The 14519-nt window shown below is 33.1% G+C and overlaps 1 protein-coding gene across 1 annotated transcript; it reads right to left on the bottom strand.

Annotated features, from left to right (window-relative positions):
• Window positions 1-26: 26 nt before the first annotated feature.
• On the bottom strand, window positions 27-12274 carry LOC141843071 (ribosome biogenesis protein nsa1). The gene is made up of 13 exons (XM_074731098.1): window positions 12086-12274; window positions 8368-8481; window positions 8158-8270; window positions 7594-7623; window positions 7370-7512; window positions 6164-6340; window positions 5978-6041; window positions 5771-5878; window positions 5310-5463; window positions 4133-4222; window positions 3484-3539; window positions 2602-2659; window positions 27-713 (listed from the first exon to the last, which is right to left on the bottom strand). Exons 2-13 carry the CDS (start codon window positions 8447-8449, stop codon window positions 346-348), a joined length of 1443 nt encoding a protein of 480 aa, XP_074587199.1. The 5' UTR covers window positions 8450-8481; window positions 12086-12274; the 3' UTR covers window positions 27-345.
• Window positions 12275-14519: the final 2245 nt, after the last annotated feature.

The following is a 14519-nucleotide window of genomic DNA, read 5'->3' as shown; positions in this document are numbered from 1 at the left end:
TCCAAATCAAATGTTTTTTATTGATATTACTACACAAAATTTAGTTATGAACTGTTAATAATCAGTAATCATAATGAACATCTTAAACTCAAGTTTGTGTAAAGGACATAATCATAGCAATAGAGGTAAGCCTCTAACAAAATCTGTATGATTTTCAATGGTAGAAGACCTCTCCGAGAAGAAATCACTCCAAAAATTACGAGAAAACGAAAAAACTACCACGCCTACACGACACCATAGTCGATCGGGTTCAACCGGAGGATCGATCGGTGGCTTGAGCATGACCATTTGTTCGACGAATTGGGTATTCATCATCAGCAAACACCATCCGCATTAACTTCACCTTCATGCTGAAACCTTCCTCTTTTTCGGCTTTAGCCTTTTGCTAGGCTTTTCTGAAGATTTTTGCTGGTTTGGGAGCATTTCACCATCTTCAACCTCAGATTGAGTGGTGGTTTCACCCATTTCGTCGTCGTCATCTCGTTGGCTTGCAATCTTACTTCTCCTTTTCTTGATTTCATTCGTCGTCTTGGTTTTGTAAACTTGACCATTGCCGGAGGTAGGCAATTCCTCTTTGTCTAGTTTCTTGGTTTTGCTTGGTTTGCTGTGAGAGCTGGGCAGTTCCTCATCCTCCACAGACTCATCATCACCAGCATTAGCATCATCGCGTACCGGTATTGCGCTTGGTTGGTCATGTCGATTACCGCCTGGACCTATAAAGAAAACCTCAGACACTAAATAAATGCACCGGAAGAATAGAAAGAAGTCGGCTAGTTTACCGACAAGCTACTGGGTTAAAATCTTCGCTCTGTATGATAATGAAATGCAGTGTTCATACGAAAAGATGGAAGAATCCATTGTTATAAAAGGAAACAACATCTTATTTGTTAGAAGATTATGCAGATAGGAAATAGCACAAACAGAAAATTAATATAATAAAGATGAATATTGAATATTTGGGATTGCAAAAAAAAAAGAGAAGGAAATAAAATTAGTAAATTTCAGAACAGTTTATTTTAAAAGGGATTATTAGATATGTTGAAACAATTGAAGCTGAAGGTGTGACGAATAATGAAAGACCAATTTTTTATTAACAAATTAAAAGTAATTTCAGAGATTTGAGTATTGCAAGTTATTAAGAAGCATGAAGCCTTCTATCCTCCATCCACATTTTAGTGGGAATGAGGCTACCTAAGTTACTAAACTATGAATTATTCTGTCGCTAAAGTAATTCGATTCGTAAGATTAGTGTTCTATGCTATTTTGATAAGTAGGATGATTTCTGGTAAGGATTTCATTACAACCAACTTATAATGTTGATCCAATACAGCCAATTACAGTCTATTCATATGTTTTGTAATGGCTGATAGATAAATATCGACATTTGACATCCATGTCTATGACATGAAATTAGACCTTCCCATGGGCCAAGTCCTAACCGTACCCATAACCAGCCCGTAATTGGACCCGGCCCAGGCTCATAACCTAGGTCGGGTAACCAGCCCGTTAAGGTTCAGGGGTCCATTAACCCATCGAACTGGCAGTTAAATCAACCCGTAACTGGACCCGGCCTAGACCCATAATCCAGGTCAATAGGTAATCGGCCCGTTAAGGTTCAGGGGTCCATTAACCCGTCGAACCGGCGGTTAACTGCCAGTTTGACGGTTTATATATATATATATATATAGTCTAGCAAATAATTTTAAGAATTTATAATTTAAAAAAAAATAATATAATAATCTTGAACCGTGGCGAACCATAAACCGGTGGTTCCAAATCATGAATCAGTAGTTCTGAACCATGAACTAAAATTGCCTCGGACGGTTAAGGTTAAAGGTCGATCTACTAGTCAAACCGACGGTTCCGAACCGTCGAACCATCGAACCGACAGTTCTAACCCGTGGTCGGGTCTATAGGGAGCCCTAGGGAAGGATCGGATCACATGGGATCTATTGTACGCAATCTTACCTTGCACTGCAAGATATTATTTTTGCAACTTGAACATGTGACCACAAGGTTACCCAGCAGCAACTTTACCGTTGCGCCAATAAGTAAATTACAACAAATTTTGAAACAGAATTGTTGGTATCGACGTATTCCATAAATTCTAAACAAGCCTCATATGTAAATGAAGGCCCATTTTCAACTTGGCAGTTCTGCTAAAAAAAACCTAAAAAATGAAGCTAACAGTACAGACAGATTACCAAATGGTCAGACGGAATTTATTGCTGTCTGGTTAAATTAAAAATAACTTTATCGATGTCTGTAGAAACAAATGGCATTGATTTCTCAAGATGGTTGTTAGTAATGACATTTTTAAACAAATTTTGGAAAATTACACCTGATAAGAAACTTAGATTATTTAACCATTGAATCAGAGCATCAAGAATGAAAAACTCTTTATTACGTTTAGGGGAAAAAATAGAATCATAAAAGGTCATTTGTCTTCGGCGAAAGGAAATTTCAATTAATGCACAATAATAAGAAGTTATTTTATGTAAATCATCGAATAGTATCAAAATAATATAATGCGATCTCTACACATTCCGAGAGGGCAAATGCAAAATGAAGTTAAAAACTATCAGGATTAATAGAGGATACCTTGATATGAAAAATGTGAATCAAAGATCACATTTGTGAGATGTTGCTTGAGGAAGACCTATTCATGATAAAATGAACGATAATCAAGGAGATTAGACAACGCAATCAAATGTTTGCATGCAAACTTCTTGTATAAATGAGTCGATCTACAGATGTTTATGAAGCTTATTTTTAACTTTTGAGAGTATTCAATCAATGAACATATTTAATAGTGTATAATCGACAAGGAAAATATAAATGGTTTGAGAAGGCAAGTTCTATTGTGCTTTCATATCTTTATGATTTCCAAGGCATCGTCAGCCAAGAAAACTGATACCTAGTGGAGAAGTTGATCATTGGCTCATCCTAGTTCATAATCATGCTTGACTAGTGACCAAATATGTGCCTTAAGTGTGGAACCAGAAACAAAGAAAACAAAAAGGACAGTGCACTGAAGCTCCTGTCAATGCAGGGTGCTGGGGAAGAGATTTATTGTACACAGCCTTACCTTACATTGCAATTTTACCGTTGGAACCAGAAAGAAGAGTAAGAAATTAAAAACCCAAAACAGGAAAAAAAGTTTGCATCTGCAGACAGCAGGATTAGCGACTACCAAGATAGTATAAAGGAGCTACAAGAGTAAGGCACATAAAACCATATGTGTGGTAACTACTAGCATAAGAGATGGCAATTCCAAATGGAGATGAAAATTTGATCGTTTAGATAGTTTATTCCACAATTGCAAATAAATTTGAAGGTAGTTCAAGTCTTAAAGATGATGCTTGCAACTTGCAACTTTCATAATCGCACAGCATTACCATATATCCAAAAGAAGTGGCAAAATTTAATGACTTCTGAAACTTCTGTATCAACAAAATCATTTATAACTGCTGTTAGACATACCGTAGATAAAAGCTGCCTTGTATTTGTATCCCAGACACGCATATAGCAGTCTAAACCTACAAACCCAAAAAAAAAAAAAAAATAATAAAAAAAAAAGTGTCTGAGACTACAAAATGTTGGAGTAAAAAGTTCTTATGAATCAGTTTTGAATAAGTGGGAAAAAAAATCATTTATTATCTTACTTCCCACGAGCAAATAACAGTTTGGCCATCCACAGCAATACAACTTTACCACAGAAAAGGGACTAGGTCTGAATGCCTTCTTAATTGTCATAGCTTGGGTCATGGTATTTAATGATATTAGCTAGCTTCTGATTCCTCCAACAATGAATTGAATTGTATCCAATGTACTTATGAAGGTTAGATAAGCTTAATGCCTCATAAATTGGATGGTCGGCATGGTCACAGGGTTACGACATTAGAACATTAAGTACAAAAACAATATTTTCCTTTCATATTTTACAAAGAAAATATAACATAGAAGACTCTAATATTGTGCAAAATTTTACATATATCACCAATTAACAAACTACATGTCTTTGAAATATGTTTTCAAGATGCAACAGTTTGAATCAAGTAGTTCTTTTACTAATGAAAAATTGATGAGATTAAGGACCACAATCATGGAATAAATAAGATATAGCTCTTACCACAAGCTGCTATTACTGAAAGTTCTGGATGTTTTCTTATAGATCTGATGCTTCCAGAGCACTTGCCAGTAAAACCTCCAAGCAATTTTCCTGAAATTTATTGCCATTTAGTCACTACTACAATTGATTCTCAAGAGCAGAATCCTAGTTATTTGGAATCAACAGGTGACGGATCAATTTTTCAAGTAAACTGGTTTGTATGGTCCAAGATGAAAGAATTGAAGTACTGCTAAATGGCGCAAACCAATGAACTAAGATGAAAGACACTAGAAATTAATTGAGCAAAATAAACATATTTCACAAAGAACATATATGATAGAATAATATATAGGTGAGAATGTAATGTAAGCATGAGTAAACAATTGCTTATATTGCAAAATTTTCAAATTTACAACTAAAGAAAATACTTGACTCATTCTAATTTGGTATTCGATAATAAAATTTATTCATTAAAAGTCCTCATGCACCCCAATTGTTAATTAAAAATGCATGAAGGTCAAAATACCAGAATAGGCATATAGGACACCATATTATTACCCAAACAAGAGCAAGTATCCATTAATCAAACAGAACTGGGAATATTCAAATCATTTAATAAGCCCCTAAAACAATTAAACCATCACGCAGGCAACTTCAAGAACTATGTACTTGCTAATGGGTTTCTGTTAATTGCATATTAATCTTTGCAACCATAGTGATTATTTTAATATACTAGTGAACAGAACTTAAACGCCATAGCATATATTTTTGTTATCCTAATTGGTTACTCATAGTCCATGTTGAATGTTAACTTTCCTTGGAACTGTTAGGAAACTATGTCTGTTCCTACAGTAGTCATGACTCATGCAGCAACTTTCAGATTTCAGTCAGGTTAAGTAAAAGATTTACAAGTTAAACAGCATAAGAAACTAAAGAAATCAATATGCTTGACAATGAAATAAACTTACACTAGATCAAGAACAAGAGGATCAGTATTTAGAAATGTCAATAGGGATACAAAAGATTTGCTAAGAGGAGAAAATAAAGAAAATGTTAATTTAGGATGCATCTAATCATGGATATGCAACAATAAACAACATGAATAACAACAACAAACAAACAAACGGAAAGATATAAGAAGCTGCTGCACATATTTAACAACATAGCTATAGAATAATTAGCAAACTATCACTTTTACCTGTTCTTATGTCAAAGGAACCAAGGTCTCCAGTAGCATTGCCAACATAAACTTTATAGCCATGTAGGTCCGGACAGACTGCCTTGATTGGAGTTTCCCTATAGTCAACAGACATAACAGGCCGCCTTTGCGCTGAGGTATCATAAAGACGAACCTATCAGAAAACATAGATTTCAAAAAATAAGAAGATTATCAAATATTCTGGAGAATGATAAGAGTAGATTATCATTTTCCATTCCACACAAAAATAAAATAAAATAAATAATAACAAAGGATAGACCAAACAGTATAAATTTTAAACAAGAGCAATAAAACAAATTGGCAGCAGAGCTTGATATGTTACAGATGAAGGAAATAATGACAAGCAAACTTGTAAGAGAGTAAACTTCAGAGAAAGATTATGCTCCAAATATTAGAAAATCCCTTTAGGCTTTAGCATTTGATGGAAGCCTCTGTGATACCTGATGATTGTTCGTGCCGGCTGCAATTTTTCGATGATCTTCTTCACTTAAAAAAGCAGCAGCAGTAAACCAAGCAGGAGGGGATAAACCAAGGCTATTAGGACGAGGCTTCACAGGAAACAAGAAGAAAACAGTAACTTCTCAGTCAATGATATATAGTAGAAACTTTCATTTCTATTATGCACATAAAAGAATATAATGACTAACAGATTTTGCAGTCCAGATTCGCGTGCAATTTCCAAGATCCCATGTATTCACTTCAACACCCTTCCTGAGACAAATGTTTAAACACAAACTAGTAAGATAACTTCCATGATATGCTATGCAATTTTAAACCAATTAAAGACAATGCAAGGAAAAGCATACAAGATTACACAACTAATCAGTGCTTACCCTCCAAACAAGGCAAAATTCTCACTTTTAGCCAATGAACTGCATAATATTTTACCAGCAGAGCATACATTGAATGACATTTGAGAACCAATATCAGAATCATGCAGCACACCACTCATGGGAATAGATTTCAAGCAAGCATTTCCATTTTCCATACAAAGAAGTAGTGTGGTAGCCCTGGAAAACATAGCAGAGTAAAGATAATATAAATTACCATCATCACCACAAAATGAAAGTCCAAATGATCATATATGGATGCTCTCACAATATAAAGAACCAATACCGATGTTTTGAAGACACTAGGGTAAAAAAGTAGAACCTAAGTTCAAGGTGCAAACATGCCTAGGAGAATTGAGGCGTGCACTTCAATCAAAGTATGTGACAGACATATGATACATACATGACATAAAATTCATAAAATTGAACTGATGTAACAACTTAAATCGCCTATTAGTAATTCAAATGTCAACAAAAAACATATAATATTATACTATAGCTAGAGTGGAAGCATCTAGGTAGTGAAATCTATCACTGATGTGCCCTTTTAGTATCACTATCCAAAAGAAACATCCCTAGTTGCCATTTTTTGTATTTCAATACAAGTTACAATACAAAATCCAATTAGTTATAGATAATAGAAGTATAAACTATCAGAAGGATGTAATGCAAAACTTCCAAGTCCGAAAGCGTTACATTTTTGTGTCTTGCAAATGACTAAAGGAAAATCATGATACAGATGACTAAAAAAATATGCAAATGTTAGCAAAACAACAGTTATAGAAAGAAAATAGATTTGATATCTTACTATTACACCTTATTCCATTTTATAAAGGCACACACCTCAGTAGTTCAATTGCATTGAGGTGAAGTCACCTCATCTCAATTGCCTAGAGTGTGAAACCTGTCACCAATCTGCCCTTTAGTATCACTGTCCAAAAGAAACACGCCTAGTTGCAATTTTTTGTATTTTGTTGGCTTACTATTCTAAATAGTGATTATGAAAGTGCCAATATAGTAGTCCACCCAACCATCATATTTTACCAAAGAGTTCTTCTTGTTTTAAATAATAATAGTTATAATCTCCAAATTCATTGCTCGTATTTCATGACAGACACCATTTAGTACATCATCCAATTTTTAAGATTGCCTCCTTTGTAAAATCAAAGATATAAGAGCCTTTAGATATTGAGAATTGATTAAATTTACCTAGAAGACAAATTTATTCCTTTGGTTTTAAGGAGATGCAAGCCGACGACGTGATCATCTTGATGAGAGGTATCGGATAATCCAAATTGTTTGATGTGAGCGTTGCATAAACTCTCTCCATTTAGAGAATTTAGAATCTCAACCTGATTGTTAAATAATCAATGGGTATTTTCTCAGCCAAAGAAAAAGGAAGATGTAAAGCCATCCCATTAGTGATAACTTACCAAACCATTTTTGCGAGCAACAGCGAGAAGCTGCAAATAAAAAAACAGTTAAATGCTCATGGAGTCACAAATGGCATACGTATGTTAACTTGTTCTACAAAAATAAGAGTTAATCATAGTTCAGTAACAGGAAACAAAATACAAGGATAAAAAACTATTGAAAGATATGAAGTATAAATATAGAACATAAAGGAATGAGAAGTGACTCAGGAAGCTGGCAGAACCAAGCTCTAAAAACCGTGATTCCCTTCAACATAGTTTCTTAATACTAAATCAACATAGAAAATTGAATGGGTACAATATCCTTTGAGAATAAAGATAAAGTTGAATGAACTTACACAATCTAACAAAACATGAAATGATTTACAAGAAACTATGAGTTAATAAAGACACCTTATCTCAGAAATAGTAAGCTTCTAAATGACAGAGCAACCATGATACTCAACACAGCACCAACCAATATAAGCTTCTGATAGGTTTTTCCTTTTATTAATGAGCTTTAAGTGTATATCACTGAATCTATCGACAATAATTCAAAACAAAGCAAATGATGTAACAACATACCGGTTCAATTTTGTCATCAGCATAAGAAGCTGCAAGAACACCAGAAGAAGCATCTGGCTGCCCCCATCTTTCTACTACCTTTAGAATTCCAGGATTACCATGAACTTCAACAACTGTAAACACATTGTAATATCACAGAGGAACTAAAAGTGAATGTAGATTATAGACAAAACGACAGAGTTAGACAAGTGATGTGAGTATAAAAATCACCTTTTATAAGGCCAAGTGCATCAGTGGTCATGGCTCTCAGAGGTGGACATCCAGGGCACTCAACTGCACTTGTTCGAGGCATCTTTTGAATGTCTTATGATCTTCTTTATTTACCTATATACAAATTTTTAAAAACAACAATTAATAAAGCATGAAAGCACAGAAGACAAGTGAATTATATGTAATAGAAAGTTCACTTACAAAGTACATGGTAAGTGTAACCGTGTAAGACAAGCCAAAACAATCTAAAAATTCAAACAAGGTATTATTACAACAAACTTTCCTTGCCAAACAAGGAAAGAAATTCTGGCACTCGTGAAAGAATGTATATTCACTAGGAATGATAAGATACACTCTAACAGCACCAGCAATAATAACTTGAGATTTTACATCAGGATCGCGGAAGAGAAAATCAACTAAGCACCTAGGTAATCAGATCAAGATCCTACTTCAGAAAAACTGTCATTCATAGCAGGGTTTCCCATGACAACCTGTGCTGCTTGATACTGGCAGTTTTTACCGTTCCGGCATGGGATCAGCACCTAGACGTCATCCTGACACCGGATTGGCGAAGAGGGAGAGGAAGAGCAAGGCCTTACCTGGGTGGCGACAGACGGCAACGGACGGTGAGCGACCACTACGGAGAAGAAGGGAATCCTAAACCCTAAATCCTAAATCGGCCCTAAACCTTATATATTATATAGATAGTTATAATAAATGATAATATAATATATCTGTTATAATATATATATATATATATATATATATATATATATATAATATATATATATATATATTTTAAATTTAAAATAATCTAAAATTTTCCAAAAGCATAATTTTAAATATTCTAATACGTTTTCAAAATTAATTTTTTTTCAATATATCAAAATATAATTTAAAAAAAATAAAGTTATCTTTGAGCTTTTTTAATAATTTAATAATTTTATTTATTTTAAAAGTAATTATTTTAATAATTATTTTCATAATTTTTAAATAATTTTAAAATTAATTATATATTTTAATAATTAAAAATAATTTTAAATATTCAAACAACCATTTATATCAATAAAATATTAATAAAAATTTCATTACTATATACTTTATTTTTAAAATATATATATATCAAAACTGTATTAGCATGATACAATATCAAAACCGTATCGTTCCAATCTAGAACCAAAACTCTGATATGGTTCAAAATTTTAAGCCTCGATTCATAGTATCAAAGATCAAGCAAGGACTTCTAAGAATCTAGTATTTAACAACAAATATATTTTTTTGAAAATTATATCTTGCATTCAGTATATTATCAGATAGATACAAATTTCAAACTTCACATCATTTTAATACCATTAAGCCTAACTTTATTAATCTTACCATACGTAAGTTATGAACAATGCAATGTAATTGGTAAGGCATTGCCATTTATATAACTTTAAAGAGATGGAAGACAATAACAGATCCAGATCCTTTGACTTAAAATTTAAAAATGTTTTAATTTCAAACATTTTGCGAATGCACTTGCCATCAAAAGTGTTCTTAAATAGTATGATAGGAGAAAAGAGGTCTACTTTTGATGAAACTCAAGCTTTAAGGTCCTCTTTATTTGGGAGGATGAAAATAAAAACTGTGAAAAGATTTCCACAATGAAAAATTTTCCCCTATTGACTTCGTAAAAAAGGGTGAATTACTTTCCTTTCTTCTGTTTACATGATAGGCAAACAGATTTACCAATCCATCCGGATCATTTTTTTATATTTTTCCATCCACCCAAATCAAGCAGAAAAAAATTTCCTCCCTCCCAACTGTGCAGTCGAATTTCTCCCAACTCGCAACCAGGCCTCAGACGGCCTTGAACGGCCCCCCAGCACAAAGTTGCCTCGCACTGCCTCGGTCGAAAGCTCTTTGCGAGGTCGCCTTGCGCAGCAGCATGCGGCAACCCCACAAGATCGCCTCGCACAGTTTTTTCTTCTTCCTTCGTCTTTCTCTTCCTAATTTTTTTTTCCTTTTTGTTTTCCTTCCTTTCCCTAGAGATTTTTTTCTTTTCTCTTTCCTTTCCCTATCTCTAAAGATTTTTTTTCACTTTGAATTCCTTTCCTTCTCCATTCCATCGTTCGGAGTAAACAAAGATGAGTGAAAATGTATTACACTTAGGATTGAGAGGATCAAGATACTACCTAGGAACAACGAGACAGCATATGAGTTGAATGTCAGCTCCTAAAATCCTAGCCCATTTCAATCCTACTACATGACTACTGTTTCATCAATGTATTCTAAGCATATGATTAACACCACCAATTTCATGTATATCCTACATAAGCATGACTGACATTATTTATGTAAGTCACACCCCAAGAGGGTCTTCATGGCTATCGGCATGGAATGGAACCCATGATGATCGTATGACAATTTATTAGGCATTTGGTAAGCTAGAAGCAACCAGACAGCCATAAAGAAAATCACATGAAATGTTTTAAATTAATGACCACATTCACTGAATCATATCATTGACATTGTTTGTGTATGTCACTACCAAGTGGTTCTTCATGTTTATTGGCATGGCATGGGACACACAAAAGACAAAGACATGCAAAAAACTCTTAGGCATTTGTTAAGCCGGAAGCAACTATACAACCATATTATAAATCATAAGAAATATTTTAATATAAACGGCCACATTCACTGAATCACCCATAAAGAATCCATTAAGCAATAACTCAAACTGCAGAGACTAAATTAATGTACATCATATTATGCCTTGTGCTTAGTATGTGCTTACCTAAGGTGAGGAATCTATCTCTCTGTCATCCTAAATGTCTATTAGCACAAACAACAACAAAGTACTACATCATTCCATAAATCAAGAAAAATTAAATTATTTTACATTACTGCATATTAACATATAAGACCTCATCTAAGACAATATACAAGATATAATAATTTGCATGAGTAACAATTGATATAATGAATAAACAAAGGAAACACATGCTAACAAGATAATACAAGCAAAGTATGCAAAAGAGTCAACAAGGTAACTTGGAGTTCTCCTTATAAATTGGTACACCAAACTCAACTCTAGCCTCACTCAAACTAACCATCCAATCTCATAACTCAACTTTCAATATACAACCACCAAATTAGCAACTCTCCTCATCTACAACGCCTAACCACATTCCCTTAACCCCTCAACCATGCACCAACCATTACTCTAGTATCTCCTGTTTAAAGCAACCTTTTCACTCTTAAAAAGTGATCCTCAATGCACAGTAACCCCTCCCTATCTTTCATCAAATGTTGTCAACCAGAAAACACAATGATGTCATCTCTCAGCTTAAAATTACTCACTCAGGGTGTTTGGTTTTGGAACCCACTAAACATCATGCGTTATTGAATCGGTTACCCATTCTTTACTCCACTCTAAATGCATCATGCAACATTCCAAGAGAAGAGAAGAGAGCAACCTACTCAACACTTGCTGCAATAAAAAAATGCACCTTTGCTCACTCACTCAGACGCTACTGGAAATGAAGAAGAACGCCGATTCTACACAAGCAAACTCAAATATCTGCAACACATGATTACTTAGGCTAAGTTAAACAGCGAGTCAGATTAGGGGTGTTATCACTGCTCGAATGCGTATGAAAAGGAGATGAATGTCGCTGCTCAGAGAAGAGGAAGAAGAAGAAGTTAGGAGGGGCTTATAAAAGAGGAAAGAAACCTTTTTCTTCCGGAGATGGAATTCGTATGCAGCGGCGAATACGCGATAGGGAGGCGCTACCGGAGATGGATAGGCAGCTGCAGCAGTAGACGGAGGGGAGGCGCTCTATTCTATTGCTCCTCCGGGGAAGAAACGAGACTGCAAGCGGCGGCTGGCTCGATCGCACGACGGCGCAGGCGAGCGGGCGACGGCGATGTGGCAGCGGATGAGGAAGCGTTTGAAGGGTTAGATTCGGATTTACCAAAACCCTAGGCACAGCTGAACCGAACCGGTTCGATCCGGTTCTGCACTAGTTCATACAATAAGAATTAACTTTGAAAATATAACTCTGTAATAAATAAATAAATAAATGATAATAAATAGGTTTATGATTGAGCTAAGTAGATAAAAAAATTAAAAGGGAAAATTTAAAAAAGTGTTTTTCTTCTAAATTCATTAAAGAGGCATTACACTGTATTATTTAACTGTGTATAATTATGGTCGAATACTATTTAATACTATTATATTTCATCATCTTCTGTCTAATTTATGAATAGATCAATGTATTACAACAATTATGAAACAGTAGTTGCTACATATGTTATTACAGTTACGATTTTATAACTGCAACAATGCATACTTAATTTATTCAACTTGGATAGAAATTTACATTGTAATAGTTATGATTTCGTAGGTGTCACAACGTGAATCGTAGGAATTCATATTGTAGTAGATATGATTTCATAGTTGCTATAACAATTATAATAACTACGATTTTGTCGATGTATAACATGAATGACAAGAATTCACATTGTAGCAGCAACGAAACATTATGATTTTATAATTGTACAACCTGAATGGCATGAATTTATATTGTAGCATTTACAATTTCGTAATTGTTATAATGTAAATTCATATCAACATTAAATATATTAAGTATACATTGTAATAGTTACAAATCGTAACTACTACAATATATATATCAGCTACAAAATCGTAGTTATTACAATGTGATCAACCCAACCGGCTCAAGATTTTAGATAAAAGATTTATGTGGAATACAATAGTAGTAAGATTGTACTCTATTTTGACAAAAATAAAATAAAATGGAGCGCCTTTGATGATTTGAAAAAAGAGATGTCATTTTGAGTTTTGCTAAAGTTAAACTTTATTATTTTTTTTTGAATTTGAACTTAATTTGTTTAAATACTATTGAATTCTCTATTTGAGTTGGTTTGATTCTTTTTTTAAAAAAATAAATAAATCCACTACTTTAACGATCCTCTTAGAGCCAGTTTCACGGATATGAAGAGAGATTCATTCAGGTACACAAGCGTTATGTGCATGACAGGATCGACCTTAGATCATCACCTCTTACGCTATGTTTGGATGGAGTAAGAAAAAATTCCAGAAAGGAAAGAGAAGTATTTATGTTCTCCTTATTTGGGAGGAAGAGAAGATTCATTAACATAATATGTCTTATCTTGTTTGGAATAAAAAGAAAATGAATGAAAGTTAAATATATAAAATATAAAAATATCTTTATTTTTTAAAATAAATTTATATGTGAAAAAAATATGTATTGCTCGTTAAACCGATATAAGATTTTTCTCACCAAAACTACTAGATTAATTAAAATTAATATTTATGATTTAAATAAATAAAAAAATTTAAAGAAATAATGAGTAGTGAAATATAGAATTTGTATACTTTGGTACGATAAAAGATAAATCAATATTTTTATATATATTTCTATAAAAATATACTTATGTAAGAAAGGAGCGAAAAAATTGTGCTCAACGAGAGAAATTTAAAAATTTTAAATTAAATAAATTATTTAATAATTAATATTTTAAAACAGAGATAAAATTGAAATAAATAATATTTAGAGTTGTCTTCCCTTTCCATACACTCTAAATTAGTGTAAGAAAATCTCCATTTTCATGAATAAGGAAGGTTAAAACGTACCCTTCCTCCGTGAGACTCGTTATAATCAATCCTTAACTATTACACCAGCAATACCATATACCCACGGTCTATGTTACGTTGCTCGATTGGTTTAGTTTATTTTTTTCATTTTAAAAATTTCCTTTATTTATTTGTTTATAAATTGATTCATTTAAAAAAAATTCATTTATAAATTAGATAAGAATTTTGCTCATTTATAATGATGTAAATAAGTAGTTAGATTATCAATAAATTATCTCAATTAAATTAAAAGACATGAGATCATGAGAAAAGAAATAAAAAAATTAATTAATAACTATAAAATATAATAAATTATCCTTAAATATAAATGAAGATATAATAAAAAAACCCGCCTAAATACACTTAAATAAAAATTTCGTAATTATTATCATTGTATAAACATCATCAAGAGCATTCAAAATGAATAACCAATAATTCCATTTATTTTCTCATTCCTCTTTACTCATTCTCCTAATGTAAGCAAGAC

The sequence above is a fragment of the Curcuma longa genome, chromosome 12 (assembly GCF_044706935.1).
Source record: "Curcuma longa cultivar G26 ecotype Majalengka, Jawa Barat chromosome 12, ITB_CL_G26_1.1, whole genome shotgun sequence".
In the NCBI taxonomy this organism is placed as follows: Eukaryota; Viridiplantae; Streptophyta; class Magnoliopsida; order Zingiberales; family Zingiberaceae; genus Curcuma; species Curcuma longa.
Note: the sequence above shows the minus strand (reverse complement) of the source record. Positions and strands in the feature narration are given on the sequence as shown.

Coding starts and splice junctions, on each gene's coding strand:
- LOC141843071 (XM_074731098.1), bottom strand. CDS start 8,449: ATGCCTCGAACAAGTGCAGTTGAGTGCCCTGGATGTCCACCTCTGAGA. Junction 7,513..7,593: donor TTGCTCGCAAAAATGGTTTG/GTAAGTTATCAC, acceptor TTTAACAATCAG/GTTGAGATTCTAAATTCTCT. Junction 5,464..5,770: donor CCGGCACGAACAATCATCAG/GTATCACAGAGG, acceptor GTTTTCTGATAG/GTTCGTCTTTATGATACCTC.